A 22,120-nucleotide genomic window follows, 5' to 3' on the forward strand; every position below is an offset into this window, starting at 1 on the left:
AAAAATATTATTATTACAGTATCTAAAAGAACATAGAACTGTTTATATTATAGTTGTTTTTTTCTGAAGCTCTTTTGATTTTGTACTTCTGATAGACACATGTCTTGTAATCCAGTGTTGGATGGCACAGAAAAACTACAACAAATAACACCAACAAGGTTACTGTGGGATGAAACCTGTCACTATACTGCTGGGTTTCTGGCAATATATCAATCAAGTCACTTGAATCATTCCTTAGGGCTTTCAGAATAAGTGCCAAACAACAGATCAGTGAGTATTTAAAGTAAACAGTGATACCAACTCACTCATAGTACTCCGCAGCTTTCCTCAGGGCTATCCTGGCCTCCTCTGAAAACTCTCCTGGGTCAGCTCCAGTCCAGCAGATGCCCTTGCCCTTGGCGTGGTAAACGTTCCCGAAATTATACAGCGCTCGGGCCTGCCCAACCTACAGCACGCATAGCAGATTCACAGACGGAAACCAGAGTGACCAGTGTTGTAATTATACACTTAAAATACTCTGACACCAGAGCTACTTGTGTGCATACGGGCTGGCAAACTATTCTGGATGTTGATGTGCCGAGGCTCAGCAGTCATCGTGCATACCAAAACCATTCTGTGGTTTCAGAGCATGTCATGTGGTATGATTGAAAACAAGTTTGGATCCAGTTTGTTCTAATCAAACAGGCTTTAGTCATTGACAGAACTCTGTAATTAGAGAGCAGCATAAAGTCATGTTTGCTCAAATACACAAACAGACTAAAAGAACGTTTCAGCTATACCTAAAGAACTCTCTTGTTTTACAATATCACTGAAATATGACTCACCTTATCGTAAATGGCTCTAGTGATATCCAAATGTCTTTGGCAACAAACCACTGCTTCATCATACCGTCCCAAAAGCTTTAATGTGTTCCCAAGGTTGCCACTGGCTTTTGCCTCGCCAAGCTCATCTCCAATTGTTCTGGGATTTCAAAGGAGAAAAAGGCATTAAGAAATAATTAGACAGGAATATTAGTGGATTACTGAAGTGCATTAGTACGAAAACACAAGAGGCAAGAAAGTAATTTACAGCCACAAGCAGCAATACAGCAGCGTCAAGTCTAGGAATTTAATCTTCGGGAGGGGGTATGCTGATTAAAAAAGTTTCAGCATTTGTTCAGAATATATTGTTTTGTCTTAGAGTATTCACAATGGACCTGCAGAGAACTTGTTTGCCGCAAACCCAGGTCAAAATCCCCACCATGTAGTTATTGGAACATATAAATATTATGGTTATGAAACTGTTTACCTGGTCAGCGTGAGGTCATGTCGATGGTATTCCAAGGCTTTGTTATACTCCTGTAGGTGAAAGTAGGCGTTGCCCAGCTGGCTGTAGATGGCGCTAAGGATTTGAAGGTCCTCTGTCCCAACCTGGATGGCAGACTCAAAGAAGGACACACCAGCACGATAGTCACCAGCCTTACAGAGCCGCTCACCTTCCAGAGCAAGGTCCAGACAAGACGACTCCATCCTGCAAGGAAGTGGGATCATTGTGAGAACACAAATTCAAATGTTAAATTAAAATGAATAACATGAAAAAAGTGAAGGATCTAAGGAGCTAAATTACACCCTAAAGTTACATTAGTACACCCAGGGGAAGTGCTCGGTGTATTTGTTACTCTGCACCAAGATAATATTTAAACCAAAACTGCTTGAATATGATAACTGGCTGCAAATAGAGCTGCAACAATTAGTGAATCTAAAGAAAATGTTGTTCAAGTAAACTTAAAGTTTTCTTTAATCAAAAATAATGATCCTTTTCTGTTTCCAGCTTCTTAAAGTGAGGATGTGTTGCTTTTCTTTTGTCATTTATGAAAGTAACTGGAATATCTTTGGGTTGTGGACTGTTACAAAACTGTTGTAAAATCTTAAGATGAATGAATTTAAAAAATTAAATACCCCCAGTAATTTTATGGCTCAAATTCAGACATAAACACTTAATGTACCAGCAAGTGTAGCAGAAGGCTGTCATCTGTAGCAGTCAACATGGCTGTTAGCTCACTTAAATGACTGAAAACACAAGCTCCTGTCATGCCTCAATGTGGGAATCCTTTCACACACTTGTAGTACTCACATACAACAGATACAGCAGAAAATCTCTAGCAGAGAAAAGTCCACACCACATGAAGCCAGAGACAAGAGCTATAAATCCAAAATAAGACGGAGCATTTCCTGTCTGTCGTGAGCCGAAAACTCCAAAATTACCCTGGAATGAAAATGTGGGCCTTACATTTAACCATGAACACAAAGTAAACTCAGATGTGTCTGTGGTGAGGACTACAATTTTAAAAAACTCCACACCCTTCCTACTATGTTCGACCATCCCTTTTTGGCAACTTCACACTGCCAGTAGTGAAAAAAAAGAAAAGAAACCTGAGTGAATCCATTGGATTACATCATAAGATTGTAAAACAAATCCAGTCATGCATGAGTGCAGAGGTTATCCATCTATAAGAACATCAGTCATTTGGCTCATTTGTAGGATACAGTTTAAAGTCTAAAAGATGAACTTTCAAAAGCTGAGTGTGCTTTATTCTAGTTGTCTGATTCTCAATCTCTTCAGCATTCAGACCTAGACAGAGGTTTTGTTTATCGACTGAATTCAACCGATTTTCTCCTAATCGTACACAAAATAAATATGCTAATCTGGCTTCTCAGATACAATTTGATTGCAGTCATGGTTTTCTAGAGCTGAACTAATAAAACAAATTACACTTGCCAGCATGAATTCTTTTCTTAAAAGTTTGAGGCTTATTTTGATGGTTGACATCTGCCAAAGTCAATCATCAAAATAAGAAGTGATTATGCATGTAACTCTTAAAGGGATGGCCAGGTCCTTTCTAAGAAGATGATCTAAGCCCACAGAGATCCAGTATCAGGGCTCCCAGACAGACAGCACCTCCTCCCAGTCTGTCTGCTGACCCCCCAACAAACTCTTCCAATGCTTCAGGAAATGAATGGTTAATGTTAGGGTTCAGGTTGAGGTCAAGCCACTGCCAGCATGCTGTTTTAAACTAAGAAGCTTCATCATCTCCATCCACCAGTACTACTTAAAAACACCTTGGTGGCAAGGACAGAAGTATTTAAACTCAGCTGGATAGCAGATAGACCTTCAAAAGGTGGGAGCTGAAATTTAGCAGTTTGTATAAAATTATTTTAATAATTATTATTATTTTATAGCTTTACACTATTTAAAAAGTATGTAAGTGTTTGATTCTTATACAGGTTTCTTATTATGGTATACCCAGGCATATTGTGAAGCTGCCATGAGTATAATTTAAGTTTAACTTAATCATTTCCATGTCTAGACTAAGAGCATCCTGACATCTAACAGAAGAATTAATTCGTCACAAGTCACAAGCTCACATACCTGTCGCCGCTCCGCATTCTGATGCACTCAACACAGTTTGACACGACGGACATTTCAACCTTCTTGATCACTTTCTGGAGCAAACCCAGCTCTTTAAACACAAGATCTTTTACCTTCTCTTTGTTCACGTGCATACACATAACGCAACCAGCCACGGTGTCCAAGTCTCGTTAAAATATAGAAAAAACGGCTCCCTTGTATCTGCTGCCCTTCCTCTGTGTTCTGCTAACCTGTGGTAACAGCAAAACAAAGGACTTAATCCGCTCAGCATTTAAACTGACCTTAATGGTCAGGTGCCAGGGAGAGAGATGTCTTGTTTAAGCGAGTACAGATCAACATCACCCTGTTACTGAGCAGAAATGAACGAAGAGAGAGTGGTATGCTAAGTTAACGTGTAGCTGACTGTTGTATTTCTCTGTCACCTCGCCAATGGTAACCCGTATCTCTAAGCCACCTGATGGTGTGTCACTTCCAATTAGGCCAGACCTCAGTGGTAATTATAGACACTTTAAGTGGCTACAGTGAAGCCTAAGGCTATTTGCGCACCACTCCATTAAATAATCATTCAGCAGCAGGACGCCTGCATGGGTAGGAATTCTTTTACTGACTCCTCAAAAATAATTTACCTGCATAATATACATTTTAATCAGATGGGTTATTATTTGTTGGATTTCCATAATTCTCAGTAATTTCCTCAGGCAAATCGCACAGAGACAACATAATCATGTGTGAGGGAAAAAAAGCCAGAAACAAATTTACACCATCTCATCACAATCCCTCTCTTCTTCAAGCCTCAAGTAACTCAGCCCTAGTGGATCCAGAGAAATCCACTTGTCTAAATCAATTAGGATGTCTGGCCCAACGTGCCCTCTAGAGGAAGAAACAATTCCCATTAGGGTGAGCACAAGGACTGGGACAAGCCATGTGACGTTAAAGCTGCCACCTCAGTTGACCAGAACCCAGCTCAATCACTTTTTAATCAGGACATTTGGGAACAACCCAACCTTGGTTGGAGACGTTTTGGAGACGTTTTACGACTAGTAAATTCAAATAACGGTGCTCTATAAAATGCCTTTTCACTTGCAGTGGCTGGGTGGGACCATGGGGCCACACCTTCAGTGCTGCCGCTCATGTGCAGCTTGCCCTTTTGCTGGTGTGTGGCATTAAAATTTGAAAACACCTCACATCTTCCTGCTATCTCCAATCTGGAAAAGAGAAAGCCAGTACTGCTTAAGACTAGACCAGCAGGTATCTGGTTATCAGATTGTGTCGCTAAACTCAATGTCTGTTACCCGATACTTAACACAGAGAGGAATTCATTCAGAGCAAAAGCTGCCGAGAGTGCGCAGACTTGATGAGGCTTGTGTGTTATACCTAAAATTACAATAAGGTGATATAACACATGATAACTCTACAAATGACATCGCCTGAAATCGGGTGCATATTCTCAAAACTGTTTCAGTCATGCCATGAAATATTTACACTGCTGTTAGTAAGGACCTCCTGTAGTCTTCTCAACATCCTTCATCAGTGAGCCAATAAGGTGTCGCATTACAGCCACAAAAAAACTTGTTTGTATGGACACACACATCTATAAATATACCTCTATAGACAAGCACAGGCAGGCTTTATTAAAATTATATTTGAATACAATAACATTTTTTATATCTAAAATTTAACTGATTGTGTATGAAATTACCTTTAGAATTAAAAAAAATCACAAGAAACTTTCACAAAAGTCCAAAAATAAAACAGCGAACAAACACATTTCGGTTGCTATAACCACATAAAAGTTATTCTAACTTTTAACTGATTAACAAAACTAATTCCATTTAATTCTCTTGTTGACCGACTAATCAATTAATTGACAAAGTTTGTCAGCTCTAAGCTATATCAAGAATTGTGATGTGTATCTACAATCAAAGTTGAAGCATTCAGGCTATCTGCTTTTATCACAATATACCAGCACAAAAATCTGTAAACTCTCTTCAGATACTAAGCATTTTGCAGTCATTCTCAATTTCAGAAAGTATAGAAAGATTCTACATAACAGTTCATGTAGCAATGAATATACAGCCTACCTTTGGCGGACATGAAGTAAAAGTTCCCTGTCCTGAACATAGTGCAGAGAAACGCTGCCATACATGACAGTCAGCCTACAAGTCCTAACAAGATCCTTCGTGAACACAGCCACATAATAAATGACATGATGGATCCCTGTCAACTGCCAAGCTAAAGGGGAAATGAGGACTACTAACGTGGAATCTACACACTTATAGAGGTGAAGGTTCCTGGAAAGCCTAAATACTGTCATGCATTGTTTCCATCTGACAAAGCAAGAGTTGAGCAGTTACACTATCTCTGTCCCACCTCTTATCTGGAAACTGGAGCTGGGAAGCAGGAGTAAACACTAACTGACAGACAGTATCATGTGCTCATACCGGCCACATCTTATTTCAGCTATTCAAGCTGTAAGATCTACAGTTGAGCAGTTGAGATGATTAGTTGATGAACAGAAAATTAATCGCAACAGTTCTGATAATTTGTTTATCATTTCAGTTTTTTTTTCTTTAAATTTACTGGTTTCTATTTCTTAAAATGTCCATGTCCACTGGTTTTATTATGATGTTGAAATTGAACTTTTAGGATTTTGAACTATTGATCAAAATTAAACAAAAAAGGGGGAAAGAGGCAACTTTTCATTTGAAAACAACAATGGTTGCTCCTCAGGAGGTTAGCATAGCTGCTGTATTAGCATCTATTGTATCAGGACTGGATATTAGATTTAACTGAAGGAGGAACAAAGAACACCACTGAATTTTTTTCTTGATGCAAAACATGTTTTTGCTCTGCCTACGACTCCCTTGGTAAGAGTTTGGTGTATCAATGCGCTCCACCGGTACAGCTCTCCTACTGCTGATCTGACTGGTTGAAGTTGAAGCCTGTGTTGGACAGTGATTTAAGGCAGGAACACACCGGCCCAACCGTTGGACGTCTGAAGCGCTTGGGGAGACTTGGACGAGGTCGGGAACAAATATGTTCAATGTGTTCAGCTGTGTTGGAAGCTTTTGGAACCGCATGGACGATGTCTCCTATTGGAGTCTCTGATTGGCGGTGTGCTAGCGAATCAGCGCGGTCTGTGGGAGGAGCGGAATACTGTTTGCGCTTTGTTTTTCTATGCACTCTGTTCCGTCATTTCATGTTTTGGAGTACTGGCACAAGACTAGCTGTTATGTCCGTTCAGGATGAATTAATCTGTGTTCGTTTGGTAATGCCTCGCTGCATGTTTAGTATGCAGCTGTTTTTGTCTGACATAGTTAAGTTTCGGTTTGATCGAAAGTAAAGAGAGTTGCGTGCATAAATCTCTCATCCAGCATCTTTTTTATACACTAGCACCACCCGTTTATTGCATCTCGTGCAAGCGCAGAACGTACACACTGCTGTGGAGCTGACAGCTCGTCGAAGTGGCGTGTTCAATGCAACTTTTCTGCCGAATGGGTCAAACAAGAGGCAACAGAGTGGTCGGATAAAGGCAGTTGGCTGTTGGTTTGAGTCTGGGCAGTGTGTGGGGGCCTTTACAGATGGTTCATCCAATCATCTGCCTTTTTCTTTTTCTTTTTTTTTTTTTCAAAGTGCCTGTAACTTTTCTAGTTAACAGTGGCAACTTCCCAGATGGATGGCCCATCGAGTTAACGTAAAACTTACTTTTTAGTGATTTTTATCAAATATCTGCCATCTCAGCACCCAAATGATTAACACCAGGCACCCTGGTAATGGCAATAATTGTTAGCTGTGGCTGTAGTGGTCAGTTCCCAACTTTGTTGAAGGCAATACAGGCAATTTTCCCTTAAAGTTTCTTCAAGATGGAATATGCAACATTGCCAATAAATAAGTAGAACTTGGGCATATGTATGCATAAATATGGTAAAAATGTACCATACTGAGATTATTTTAGACAGAACTTGTGATTGCGATGTGATTCATTCATTCATTAATTTTCTCTAAAAATACTGCTAAAATGATGTTGATGTGCCATTTGTTGGGTTTGGTTTCCACGTTTTATAGCATCTGGAGAGCAAGATTTGTAGGTCAGAGCATTTCTGTAGCACTTCAGTAATTAATTATGATGCTGTTTTAACAAACACTCAACCGTAATCAGAAAAACTGCAGCTCCTGCAATTTGGATAGTGCATCAAGCCATCTTGCGATTTCAACAATATTTCGATTTATTGTGCAGTAGAAAATATGGAAAACATTTTGAGGCCATACTATACCATAAACAGTAAACCTAGCTCGTAGCGGCTGGGACAGTCACATGATTTTTGGCTACTTCGCTGGAAGTTTCAATTTGAATAACAGTAAACTGTGACTCATTCACAACTACACTTGGCTACACTGCAACCCGCAGATAATGCTCACTTGCTATATGATGCAGACTGACTGAAAAGGGAACCCACAAAGGCCTCACCAGGCTGGTGTTTTGAACCAATGCAGAATGATTCATCATATTTGTGCCAAGATCCCCCAACCATGTCCAACAGAAGTCTGACATTCAACAGACCGGGCAACAGTTTATCTTCTCTCCACACCTCCCATTTTGGTGACCAAGTGCCTAGTGCCGCTTATGTTTTTGATATCGTCTGCACCACTGCACTGAGTTGAAGTGGAAGTGTTTGCCTCCCTGCTGGCTTGAATGAGTCTATTATCCAATGACCTCATTCACTGGCTGAAGTGTTTTCACCCAAAGAACTCCAGCTGACTGCATGAATTTTTGATGATTGCATCATCCTCTTTAAACTCTAGACAGTGTGGTGTGCTTCGATCCCAAGGGTGAAGTGGTTTGTGAGGCAGGGGACCACAAAGTCTGGCAATAATCACAACATGTTCAAAGTCACTTTAGCTCTTTGCAAGATTTGTCAAAGCGTTACTTCAATTTTTGACCTGACTGCATGTTTGATATAATGTTTTTCCAGTGGCGACTGAAACTTGGTTTGGGTTGTAGCTATCAGAGTAAAGAAAAGGAAAAGCAGCAGCACATACCGGCACATAACAAAAGGTGGTGCAAAAATGACAAACAGTCAGCTTTATAGCTACATTTGAACAGTTTCTCTTCACTACCTCTGAAATTATAGCAGTGTACAAGCTATCAATATACAAACACTGACGGGCAAGTTCAACGGGAACTGAGATGGATGGCCATGTCAAAACAAGACAGAAAGTACCAAATACTTGACCTTTCACTTTTGATTGTATATAAATCTAAATTCTATGTAAATATAATTCGCTGACTTTAACTGTTGCTAGACCTCTAGATTGCTTAAGGGGATGATGAGCGCTTTAATTTCAAACCCTGGGTAAGATCCCTGCATCAACATAGCAATACCAGTGTGAAAAGTGGTGTAAGTGTATGGATGCTAGGGGTCTATTGATATGTATTTTTCAGGGCCGACACAGATAATTCAAAATCAATGTGGCTGAAAACTGAACACTTCATTTATTTGATATTATTAGTGACTAGTTATGTTACAGATTTAGATTTTTCAGTGTTTACTTGCTATCATTTGACATTATACCGTTTATATATTGTTGTGGATGGAACACGGTTTGAGAGAACGTAATGTCAGAGCCACAAGTGGCACATTTTGAAATTAGTTTATTTTACCAGCAATCTGATAGAAAAATTACTGATACTGATAATCAGAAAACCGCTGAATGGCAGCCTTGATAATCAGCCAGGGCCGATAATCGGTCAACTTTTTGTCAAGCATTCACTTAGTGTATTTTCGTTACAACATGAGTACGAACAGCACTAATGAGCCAGGTGTAAAGAAAATGACTCAGCACCTGCAACACTGAGGAGTACAAGTATCATTGCTTAACTTTGTTTGGTAAGAGAATAAAGAAGAATGACGTGTGTGGACAAACTACAAATAAAAAGTACTGAGTGTAAGAAAACTCTGACGAAGTTATTCATTCACATGTGCTCATAATAAAAAGACCCAAATGTGGCATCCTAAGCCGTAACCATTTCAATGCGAATACGCCCAACAAATCCCTCTCCAATTAAGAGATGCTCTCTAAAGTGATAACCATCTTTTTTTCTTTTGAAGAAAGATGAGAAACCATCATTAGAGACTCAACTCTAACCCTGCATGTGAGACAGAGGTCACAGGCACATTTAAATGGAAAGCTGGGCTGCACACCCTCACTGTGGGCTGCTCTGTAATCATCCTTTTCTCAAATAGTCAAGTGTTAAAGGAGCATTACCAAAAAGAAAACACATACATATGCAAGAGTGTGGAAAAGCAAGCAAGGGTAGATTTGATACGTGCAATTAATAAGAATTTGCGTGTCCTAAAAGTATCAGATTTTATGAAATGGAGAAATTGGTTAAGCTGCAAGTGTATCTCTCAGTTTAGTTATTATTTTCGGTCACGTCTGATGATGACACATCCTTCGTAATGATGTTGATGATGGTGACGTGTTTGGGAAATCTACATGATAGCTGACAGTGAGTCAGATAAGGATGAACATGTCATCACATGCTCACTGTCTGTCTGTCTGTCTGTCTGTCTGTCTGAGTGGCAGATCATTAAATGACGAGACGTTGTAGTTCATATAACGTTAAGTGAAGGCGAATCTAAAATCAAGAAGAAACTTAAAGGCTCCAATGGTCAACTAAATAAGCTAACGTTAGCACCAAAGGTAGGCTCTAAGTTACGAGCTAAAGTCGGAGCACAACAACAGGACACACGCCAAAAACTTTTCAGGTAATTATTTCACCTACCTTACTATCAAGTTCGCGAACACACCACAAACATGGCTTCAGCTTTCAAAAAAAAATATTTTCACCGAGTCAAAATCTTTTAAACTAATGTTTTCACTCAATTGTTTATGAAAGTAGCTGCTCTTCCATCTGGGGGAGGACGAGTCACTCGTCTGTCTCGAGAAGCAGAAGTTGAAGAAGCCACTCCTCGCGCTGAAAATCTGCCTCCAATTAGGATTCCACGGTTGATGCCTTCACGTGTCATCGGAAATGTTGACCTCGCTGCATTTGAGCAAACGATCGGCCAGTCAAGTCTGTATAAAACGGGCTTTAAACGTGACGTTTGCGAGGCGGAGCGGAATAAATGGTGTCACCGATGTAGGCCAATTAGTCATGTCTTCTAATTGTACAGCAACATGTGGCAAATGAAGTCAAATGCCTGAAGCGCGATTCACATTTGAGGCTCTCTCCCGCCCCCTGCCGCACAAAGTGGCTATGTTCTACTCGATTTTCTTAACTGTAACAACAGCTCCTTAAACAGACAGCTGCCATGTACTGTTCAAATAAAACAAGCAAAACCAAAAGGTAATTTAAGTAAAAGGTATTTACTGATGTGTTTCTATGTCTGGATAAGGGAAACTTCCGTGAAACGCCCGAATGCTGCTACAGGTTTAAGATTTCAAAATAAAAGCTTTTTGTCTGCTGTAAATTGTAACTTTTGGCTAATAGTCTTATCTACAAGGGATCTGAGCTCCCATGAAAGCTTTACAATAATACTCCAGTGGGGATTATTAACACATTACCAATAACCATATTGTAATAAGAAACAAAGCATTTTTAATGTAATGAGTCTTATTTATTTTAATGATCTGAATAACCTGAAAGGCCCTTCAGAGGTCTAGGAAGATATTATGGAAAGCTGATTTCTGCCAGTTAAAGAAAAAATGTTGATGATAATTTAACCTTGATTTAAAAAATATTAGTATTCCAATGGTAAAGTACAATTATGACTCATAGTTCCGTAATTCTGAATTTTCATCTCATGATTCCAAATGTAAAAACTCATAAATTATCTCATAATATAATTGTTTTTCTATTTCAGTGTTGAATTTTTTTTCTCATAATCATGAATTTTTCCCCATGATTATGATTATTTATCTCATTATCTCATAATCTTTTTATGTCATAATTATGACGTTTTCTTTAACTGGCGGAAATGGGCTTCCACAGAATGTGGCAGTAGCTTCCACAAGTCTCTCTCCCTCTTTCTCTCTGGCCTATTATTTATCTATTTATCTTTGCTTCTAACCGTAGTTATTGTAGAGACCCCTACCAAGTTCAGATTATAGCTTGGACTCTGTCCAAAAGCCTCCTACATCATTTTATCCAATAGATCCTTCATCCTGTCTAAATGATCTGTTGAATTCCAGGCTATATGAAAATACTATTTTTGATTTGTGGTCAACCACATCCATTCGCAAATGTTGTGATACTAAAAACAGCAGGAGGATCTCACATCTCACAACTGTCAGACCCAAATATATTGAGAACTCCAGCACAATATATTCCTTTATCATTACTAATATACTTCTGTAATAATAATTCTACATTTAGTGAAAATGCTAAATGTATCTTTATTAATGGGAGTATACAACAACAATTATTAAGTGTAGTGAGACTGCTGTGGTTCAGTCTGATCAGTGCCCTCCCTGCCAGTGGATTTACCTCAGGGTATCACAGAATTAGATCATAGATAAGCACGAAAAATGATTTGCTCTCAGCTCTACTGGATTGGAAGGATCAAAGGGTTACCTTTTCTCTTGTAGCAAAGGGGATTTCTTTCAGTACAGAAAGCTGTGACCAAAAAAAAAGAGGAAAGAAAGATCATGCATTCACTAAGTTAACCCTCTGTGTCTGGGGCTTTATGAATACTGCGCATGGTCCCACAAGCAGTGTCACAGCTTCTGCCACTTTGTCTTGGGATGGTTATTTTAGCCCTTTTCCACTCATCTTTCAAACCACCTGTCCTCTCTGTCAAAAATATGTTCTTTACTGACCTCAGAGGAGTTTCCACTGTCCTTTAAATGAAGACACACTGCAGCATCTTGACCTGTGGGCTGTGCTCTATCTTAGCTGTGTTTCATTTCCTGATGTATGGGCCTCTGTGGGTGTCATTGCTTCACTTTTCACATTGCTCTGCTTATGTTTGCCGAGTGGTTTTTATAGAGGGCATGTTTCTGACTAGCTGGGTTTAAAAAACATAGAGATGCTGTGTTTATTGAGGACCAGACTGAGTGACACTTGATTCGCGTACAGAGTGGCTTCACATCGAATCTCAGCCTGTGTTCTCCTGTTCTGCTCATATAATTAGCTCTAGTTTCTGTGTTGACAAAAACCCACTTTGCTGCAAGCTTTTAAAGCCTTCATTAGATCTCTGCACTTGTCTTTCGCCCTCAGAGCTATTTGGCCGTAGAGGAGATTCCCAATAAAACCTAACCTTTTCTCTGTTACACTGGATGTCTTTTTAGGGCTGTGTCTTTTTAAGTGGTCATGTTCACTTGACCACTTAACTATGTTTGTACTCCCTCACAGTTCTTTTGCTTCCTTTCACAGTATTTTTTGCTTATCTCACAGTACGTTTGTCGTCTCTAAAATTCAGGAAGGGTTCTTTGGCAACACTCAGTTTATTGTTAGTCTTTCCATTAAACCTGTCACGGTAATTTCAAATTGCGATGTAGAGAACTGAGTCACAAGGAAATTCATGGGTACATGGGCTGTATGAAAACACTGCAGCTTAATATTTTGGCTGCAACTAGTGACTGTTTTTCATTAATCGATTATTTTCTTTAGTATGCAAAATATAAGAAATTATGGCATAATTCATCTGTCGTCTTCAAAAGTCCTTCCTCGTCCGACACACATTCAAAATAAAAAAGTAAAAAAATCAAAAACACATGATAACCATATTTGTTGGGCTAGTATTTACAGATTTCTTTTAGCAGTCTTGTTCTTTAAAATTGCTTTAAAATAGCTGCAGATTTTTTTTTAACCAGCAGTGATGGGGAAGCAACTTTGAAACTCTGCAAGATACACCGGAAGAGGCTGAACTTCAGCAAAGCTACCCTTGGGAGGAATCTAGTTTAATTTAAGCTACTTTGAAAAAGTAGTTCAAACTACTTTTAAAAAGGTCACAAACCAGGGGAAAAATTGCTGCTAAGTTGAGTTTATTGCAAAAAGTACACACATACACAATCAGATAGGTTGACTGTGAAGCATCTTAATACAACCCATACTGACACAGTAACTGCACAGGACTTTCAATAAGGAGGCCGCTGTTTGTGTCCAGTGAAAGCCAAAGTACACAGTGAGTTATGGGGACTTCCATCTGCCTCAGATTGATGAGATGCGTTGATGAAATTTCCGACTGGGAATTCGAAAAAACTTCTGAGGTCAAATGGAAAGCACCATCATTTTAACTTACTAACTTAATAAAGTTAGGGAAGTGATGTCTCGTATATAACATAAATGCACTCACTTTAGTAATGTTGGCATTTGTAACTGAAGTAACCTAGGCAACAGGGTTCTTTTTACCCAAACCATGGAGTTTCCCTAAACTTAACCAAATAAACTCTGTGCCTAAACCTAACCAAATGGCAAGTGTATAATGAAATTCCAGTACAACCGTCACTGACATGTTGTCGTGGGAGCGACTGGAAACTGACCTATTCAGTCTTTTAGGTTTAGGTTTGTTGGTTCTTCAGGCAGTTGACAGTGGATTCAAAGATTTATTCAAATTTATCAAATATTTGAAGCCATCTGCAAATACATTTAGCTGTAGCTTTTTCTGCTTTGTGAGCAACATTACAATGAGCATAGGGCTAATTTCAGAGCCAGTGAAAGGAGAAAGCAGTTCTTTCATTAACACAAATCATTACAAACCTCCAGTGACAGGGAGCAGAGCAGTTTATCGGTCAACCCCCTCGCTGGACAAATTAAATATTAATAAGTGGACTCCTGTGCAGCACCAGTTAAACTGTGGTGTATCGAGAAGGACCAGGACAAGAGCGGAAGGGAGATGGCCCACTGGGGAAATCAGACAGGAAAATGGGGTTGTGAGAAGGTGAGGTCTCCGTTAAGGCTTGCCGTCTCTTGCGATCAGGCCTCTGGTAGCGGAAGTTGAAGGGTGGGCGAAGTGCAACGGGACCTCCAATCTCCTCAGAGGATGAATCAAAAGGAGCAGCAGCGGGTGGTGACTGTTGCTGGTTCCCTAGACCTTCAGCGGACTCACTGGAAGATGAGCTCAGGGGGTTGGAGGGGTTAAGCACAACAGTGGGGTCAAAGGGCAGAGGCTGAGTGGGCATTGGGTCAATTGGCGCTGGTTCAACAACAGGGGGCAGTGTGGGATCAAAGGGAACAGGCTGCGGATCGTTTACCGGGTCATCGACCATAGGAGGGAAGGTCGGGATCACAGCTTCTTGAGGGAGGTCGTGACCCTGAGGCTGCACTGGTCTGAGGATGTCCACATTCTGCGGACGAACAGACAGGATCTAACCAAACTGATGTTTTACAAAACTCACTCTCATTGCCTGCGAAGAGAGTCTCAGTCACGCAATATTACATTACACACCACCGCTCTAAATTGGAGTGAGCAGACAACATAATTATAGGACAGAACCGTACAATTTTAAATCTCACACATATGTTCAAACACACACAAGCAGAACGTACATCTGAAGACACAACGCGCAAGATATGACAGTGTAATTATACGGCCAGTGGCATTCATTCAGAAAGTTAAATTAGCATTTTAAAGGTTGCTTTAGTAAAATCTGAAACAAAACAGAGCATAAAACATTCATCACATCTCGACCAGGCAGTGGGTTATTACATTTCAAACTGCAGTGGAGTGAAAGGATTGACACCTCACATTACATTTTGCTGAAGTTTTTTTGCACTTTATTCACTTACTGTCAGCCATATTTGAATGCAGTTGGATGTTTTGTTCTTTTTTGGGGTGTACACGCTTTTTTCTGCCAACAATTTTTCAGTTTTTAAAATTTGCAATCATGGTTCACGGATTATGACCAAAGTACAATCAAATCTCATTTATTTCTCATGTTTGTAACCAAAGAACATTATTAGGGATATATGTATTGATCAGTGACACATTTTGAAAAGCAGTTCTTTGAATGGATAAACCTACTTGGAAACAACTCAGTTTCTGATTTTGCTGAAATGGATTGCTGTACCTGCACTTTGAACATCTCGCAGGCCACATGAACTTCAGGATGGACTTCTCCGAGCACAGATCCTGCACAGAAACCTGCAGTCTGAGAGGAGAAGAGGAGACATTTTGTTAATTTCTCCTGTCACACTGAGTCATTACAAGAGACAAAAAGCAACAAGAATGAGCAGGGACGAGGGGAAGACAACATATAGATAAATAATTAAATAACTAATGAGAGATGGAGAGAGGACCTGTCAGGCTTCTTTAATAAAAACAACCAATTACTGCAGCCTGTTAGTGGTGTCAGCTTTAACACTAGAAAATGAATCTGTCATGTCATCAAGTAACACTTCCAGGAACTGTTCCAATGATAGCTAACAATGCTGACTGAATGATTTTAATTTCCATTTTTTAGAAGAACATCAATTTAACTCCTTAACACTGTTGGATCACAGAAAAGGATCCAACTTTTTAAAAAATAAATGAAGCATTGACATTTTTTAAATTATAGGCTATTCCTTTTTTTAACATTGTAGAGGCAATTTTAAGTATCAAAGCACTGTATTACACTATCTTAGCATTTTAAGGTGTGAGATATGGTCACCTGTTAAACTATAGGAGGCAGCATGTACAACAGCTGCTGCTCACATTACTCTTTGCAATAGCTATCTTGGCTGCTAGCTGCCGTTAGCTTTAACTGGGCACAGTAGCATAACTGGACATCAGTTTAATGATGAGATACATTACTGAGGTTCCAACAAGTTCTACGACTCTGGGACAAGAAGACGTGGCATGCAGCGGAAGGAGATCATGCAGCGGTAGAGGAGAGAGAGATTTCCACATGAGGAAAGGGAAAAACGGCATGTAGAGCTGGAATATTTTCATATCTTACTCTGTGAATCAAGGATTTATTTCTACCAAACCAGAAGTGACGGTGGAAAGACAAACTAAGCTCACCTTAGTACAGTAAATCAGGGAAACTTGAATTTAGAAGGCGCATGGTTGTATTTCCTTCTTGATAAGGAAACAGGGGCAAAAATACTTCCTTTCTTTAGATTTTTTTTAGTTTATCTTGTTCAATTGTTAGATGAAGTAGCAACCTTATTGATCACATACATTTCTTAGCTTAAACGACAAGGGCCTATAATGTCAGAGTATTGCCTCTTGAGGTGTTGTGGAAATATGAGACAGGATGGGACATTGGGTTTTAGAGTGACAACTTCAGTAGATGTCTCTGGAACACAATAGATAGATGACTTCAGCAACGTCAACACTGTTGTTGCTTGTCACTGCTGATAATGTTTCTTCATTTTCCTAAAGTTTAAAAACTAAAATTCTGTCCATATCTTACATATTGCCCTTTCATGTCTCTATTTGAATATGTTGGCTTTGGGCTCTGTGTTGAATACCTCTGTGTCAGATTCGATTGTCAGTCGCTGGCAGGTGCCTTTCGCTGTCACTCCCTCTGGGCACTCTTGGACCGTATACTCCACAAAGCTGGCTTTCACTGGCACAGCCTCCAATGAAACAAAAAATATGGTAAGAAAGGGGGAAATTGGACAAATAAACACAGATATACAAGCAGACACTGTGTGGTGGTATGGTTTCTGTAGTGGAATGGCTATTGTCTTGGTTTTACAGACCGTGAAATGTTACCCAAGGTGAATTATCATATGCAAAGAGGAGCAATCTACTGAGCTTTCATCCCCCGGCAAACTATTCAATTTCTCATTTGCTCCCCAAACAAAAGCCTGGCCAGACAACAAGGTCCAAAGTGCTGTCAGTAATCCTTTGCGACCATGCCAGATTCGCCTATCATTATGGTTACTGCGGAGCAGTAACGGCACTCATCTGGCAGGCAGAAGCTGTGCCGTCTGTTCATACACACCCAGAGCTTCCTCTTAAGTGTAATTTCCCAGTAAATCGAACATTCAACACATTGTTGTGTGATTAAATCAGCCCTTGAGCTTTGTTTGTCCAACAACTATATATCTAATCGTACCTGGGCTGCAGCTCTGGTGATCCTCTTCACACCCAGCCCTGCAGCCAGTGAGGACTGTCTCTTATAGGATGCCAGAGTGAGCCGAGCAGCGTCCACGGCCTGCAGGCTGTCTACAGGCAGCAGGAGGGGGCAGGTTGGACAGGTCTGCTGGAGCTTCTCTGGGGGGTCTACAGTGGGCAGATATTGATAGCATACATGGTTAAATAAACACTTGCACTCAAATGACAACTTAAAGAATATTGTATGTAGAATATGTTCAGCAGAAACACATGCCATTAAACAAAAGCTGCAATTGGCGGTATAAAGCAAGAGCTCACTTGGTAATAAAACATGTCTTGGAGCATTTCTTGTGAATGATTTGATAACGCGTCCATGAACCAAATGTACATCCACACAGATGTTTTCACTTATTTTGGTTAATTAAATTTTGTCACCGGTTGTAAGGAAGAAAAAAACTTAGATATTCAAGATTCCTTTGGAGGAATGTGACAAAGAGCTGAAGGCGTCGGGCGTGGCATCCAAATTCTTCAGATCATGATCTGATCACACATCATGGGACAAGTCTGACCTATGGAGGCCACTGAATTGGCTCTGACCAAGCCCCCAGGAAGAACTCCTGGCTTTGAAGCCGATTTTAAACACTTATGAGTCATGCGCCTCTGTAACTTTCAAATGATGAATGGGTCTCTGCCACCGACGCTCTTTTAAGATTTGCCTTCAAGGCTCAGACACAGGTCCTCTGGACGTGTTTTGGGATCCACCGGGTACAGTTGGTAGTGATTAGAACGGACTTGTTTCTGGCAGGTCCCATGGATGCTCAACAGATGATGTACTGCCATCTGGAGATGCTGTTGCCATAAGGGGGTGAATCTTTACTTGGTCTGCAACAGGGTTTGTGTGGTTGGGGCATGAGAGGTGGCATTTACATTAATGCAACGACCCAAAGTTTCCAACCGTGCATAGTAATGTTATTCACTTCACCTGTTGTCTTTTTTTAATGTTGTGGCTGATTCATTTGTAATTTGGAGTTTGACTGAAGGAAAAGACAGTAAAAATAACACCAGTACAGATGTTCAAGACCCAGCAATTGACTTTTGTCCACTGGAGTGGACATTACATTTCTGCTAACATCTCTCATACTATACACGTCACTCTATTAAGTACCATTGTTCCTTAAAGACGATTACTGGAGTACATGAGACCACATTTGGGAGGTTTGGCCTAACTTGCCTGTGCATGTCTTTTCAAAATGTCTGCCATCCCAGAAAGCACATTTTATGTAAAAAGAAAGTAAGCATGATATTCATAATTTAAAAAAAAACCCAAAACATTAATTGTTGTTGTTTATTGTCAAAATTGCTCAAATCCTTATGCTTGCCCATTTTTCTTACTTCTAACACATCAACTTTGAGGACAACATGTTCACTTGCTGCTTAATATATCCCATCCACTAACAGGTGCCATGATGGAGATAATCAGTGTTAAATCACTTCACCTGTCAGTGGTCATAATGTTATGCTTGATTGGTGTGGATCTATCAGACGACAATTCCATTAAGTGTCAAACGTCTAATGAAGAAATTACAAAAGGTTCAAGTGCAATGGGTAGAAAAAGATAAATCTACCTCTGCTATTTGTTTTGTATTTGGTGTTGTATTTTACTGGATGATTCCGGTGGATGTCTTCATGTACATAAACAGCCTTTAAATCTTTCACGCTTGAGCACAATGAAATCCTGTTGTCCGCTACAGTGGACATGTTGTAAAAATTTGAATAAAATTAACTTAATCTTTTTTTTCTATGCAATATGTTTTTTTTTTGTTTTTTTTACCACCCCAACACTTAATTCATGTAAAATAAATAGGAATTATTTTCCTAGGATCAAAAATAAATAAATATAAAATCTCAGTTTGAGATTAGAGTGAAACCAATGGACATTTTTCATGGCCAACATTTTGATTTGTCATGGCGGGAAATGCACAGGTGTAACTAATTACATTAATTATAGCTCAGGTCCATTTAGTGGTGCCTGAAAGCCATTATTAATGTCATTAGTCACACCTGTTTGTAACAAATCAAGATATCTACAGAAACAAATATCTTTTATAAGTAAGATTTTCTTTTCTTTTCTTTTCTTTTCTTTTCTTTTCTTTTCTTTTCTTTTTGACAAGCTGTATTTACTGAGCAATAACACAAACATTGCTTCCTGAGATATTTAAACCAGCATCGATTTGCAAGATCAGTGCGATGCCACATAGCTCGTATCACACTGCTATAACAACGATATGTTACCTGGGACAAGAATGCACTCATAGCTGTACAGGTAGGAGTATCCCTCTGGCGTGTGGAGAATAGTGGTGTTACAGTTTCCAGCGATTTGCTGGAAAGAAAAAAACAATTGTGAGGACCAAGGTTTTTGGGGAAGTGAGGACGTTCCTTCTTCAAATGATTGTTTGTGGTGTAAAAAAAATTGCTTTAAGAGCTTTCTTAAACCAGCAATGCAATCCAGAAATTCAAGATATAGGTGCAAAAAATAGTGTGACTATCTCACACTACCCATTTTGCAATCTATGATGTTATATCAGAGAGAGAACTCACACGTATAAAACAAAGACAAACATTCTTTTTTGTGGTTTGTTATCATATGATAGTGATATAGGGTTTAAGGTTGGCCCCGATACTGAACACACACACACACACACACACACACACACACACACACACACACACGTACAGAGAACAGGAGCAGCAAGCCTAGGTTGAAGATAACCACAGTCTAATGAGTTTTTTTGCTTTGTGTGTGTGTAAATGTGTGTGTATGTGTGTGTCCTACTGTTTCCATGAATGGTCTGACGTCACAGCGTTTCCATGGTTTTGGGCTGCCTATGTGACACTTGGTCTCAAGGACATCCAGGTCCAGGTAATAGACATTGCCCGCTGGGCCCTGAAATGCACAGTGCAAACACATGTATCAATACAAACAAAGCTCTGCACTCATACTATCCAAAACTACCAATATTTTTTTTTCTTTGTGGAAAAGTATTACATACAGTTACATCTACTGTTTAGAAGGCACTGTGTGTATTTACCTATCACCCTCTGGACAATATTGATTTGAATTGTAGCCTTGAGAAACAAATGTCAACACACTGAGCAGGTGTACCGGCAGCCTTTTCAGGTCATGAAGTTGAGCTGAGCCTCTTTAAGAATGGATCTATCTGACAGTCGGGCTACAGTAGCCTTCAGAGTCTGACAGCATCAAGTCCATGAGGCCTGTTGTGTGCGGTTTGTCCCAGCGGTCCTGGTCTGAAATGACCTGGGCTTTATTAACAGTCGCTTCAGTCCTAAAGGCCTTTTTTTACGAGCCGTGAAAGGGGATGGCTTCTCATTTCATGACATAAAAGTCTGTACATCTATTTTAATGTTACATTTATTATAAGCGACATGCACTGATGGCGGTCATTCACAACAAAGTGCAACTCACAAATATTTATTGTTGTTTTTAGTCGTAAGTGGCTGCACACTAATGTAATTGCTGCTATTTGTCATGTCTTTGATGTAGTGATTCCCAAACCAGGGTCTGAGGACCACAGCAGGTCCCTCAGAAGCCGAGGTTAATTCAATCATTATTCAAGTGAGAGTCGGCCCATTGTGACAATGTCAGAGGAGGATTTCTGATTAGAAGTTTGGCTGTGCACAGTCATTTTCAACAAGAAAACACAAATCCGCTCAAAAGAGATCCCACTGACATGAAGATTGCCCACGGCTGGTTAAATCTATCAACGTGACACTTCCTTTTATCACAGGGATGTTTTGATATTTCAGCAAGAACAGAGAGGAAAATAACCTTTCCACCCCACTTCCCTTGTTGAACATGAACAAATCACCCACTGACAGAGTATTACAGCAAACCCCAGGCAGCTTTCCCCACCGGCCACTTGTCTCTTTACTGACCTGAGCGTGCAGGTGGACGTTTGCAATGCGGTTGAGGGCGAACTTATAGCCGTTGTTGCGGTCCTCATTGATGTAAGTGACAGCCAGACGAGACAGCTTCTCCACTGCCTTGTCATTACAGGGGATGGGAGCAAGTTCAATTGGTGCCAGTGCAAAACCCTCACAAACAGTGTGAATGGATAGCAAGGATAATAGCAGCAATACTGTGCAGATGGATTTGTCCATGGTGGCGGAGGTTCAGACAGGAGCTGGTTTAAAGTGAAGTTTGTTCTCTGGTGTTTGCGTTCAGTCTCTGCAGTGACTTTTGGAATCAAAACAGGACACAGATGTTGGAATGAAGCCAAGGACAAAGTTTATTTGATGTCACAGGGTTGGTATTTGTGAATGAATGTTCCAGTGAATAGTTTAACCTTCAGAACACTCATTCCTATAGGACAGATATAATAAATGACAAACATTTGTATTCATAACATGCATATGTTTATAAGATAATGATAAGATACAGTCAGAGCAGGGGTTGTTTTAAATTTGATTAAAAAAATGCGTGTGGTGTATTTGTCAGATCTAAATTTAATGCTGTTCAACTGTGACTGTAATATCAACATCTCACCATGAGGGGTCACTGTGAGTCTGGTGTGTTGTGTTGAAGGGAAATCTGTTAAAACTGTTGGTCCACCAGACAGAACTGGGTTAATGATTCACAGACATCCATTTGATTAGCCTTGTGTTGTATTACAGCCCCAACTGATATTTGTGTCTCCTGA

At 39.9% G+C, this 22,120-nt stretch overlaps 2 protein-coding genes across 3 annotated transcripts in view; both read right to left on the minus strand.

The window, feature by feature from the left end:
• Positions 1 to 10,391, minus strand: part of LOC119028198 (G-protein-signaling modulator 2-like) — a 21,954-nt gene extending 11,563 nt beyond the window's left edge. Inside the window, exons 1-4 of one of the 2 annotated variants that reach the window (XM_037113872.1) lie at positions 10,196 to 10,391; positions 1,288 to 1,509; positions 825 to 960; positions 306 to 445 (exon numbers count right to left, since the gene is read on the minus strand). In XM_037113872.1, the coding sequence (XP_036969767.1) occupies positions 306 to 445; positions 825 to 960; positions 1,288 to 1,508 (497 nt within the window). In that variant the 5' untranslated portion in view covers position 1,509; positions 10,196 to 10,391. Of the gene's footprint in view, positions 1 to 305; positions 446 to 824; positions 961 to 1,287; positions 1,510 to 5,489; positions 5,645 to 10,195 lie in introns of those variants that run through there. The other variant, XM_037113871.1, reaches the window with a different exon arrangement.
• A 2,990-nt stretch (positions 10,392 to 13,381) lies between these two features.
• On the minus strand, positions 13,382 to 21,633 carry si:ch211-262h13.5 (uncharacterized protein LOC571127 homolog). Its single transcript, XM_037115033.1, has 7 exons — positions 21,357 to 21,633; positions 20,236 to 20,346; positions 19,695 to 19,782; positions 17,404 to 17,570; positions 16,811 to 16,918; positions 15,424 to 15,504; positions 13,382 to 14,700 (listed from the first exon to the last, which is right to left on the minus strand). The coding sequence occupies exons 1-7, from the start codon at positions 21,579 to 21,581 to the stop codon at positions 14,203 to 14,205; spliced, it is 1,278 nt and encodes a 425-aa protein (XP_036970928.1). The 5' UTR covers positions 21,582 to 21,633; the 3' UTR covers positions 13,382 to 14,202.
• Positions 21,634 to 22,120: the final 487 nt, after the last annotated feature.

Source organism: Acanthopagrus latus, chromosome 11, assembly GCF_904848185.1.
Source record: "Acanthopagrus latus isolate v.2019 chromosome 11, fAcaLat1.1, whole genome shotgun sequence".
Classification (NCBI taxonomy): Eukaryota; Metazoa; Chordata; class Actinopteri; order Spariformes; family Sparidae; genus Acanthopagrus; species Acanthopagrus latus.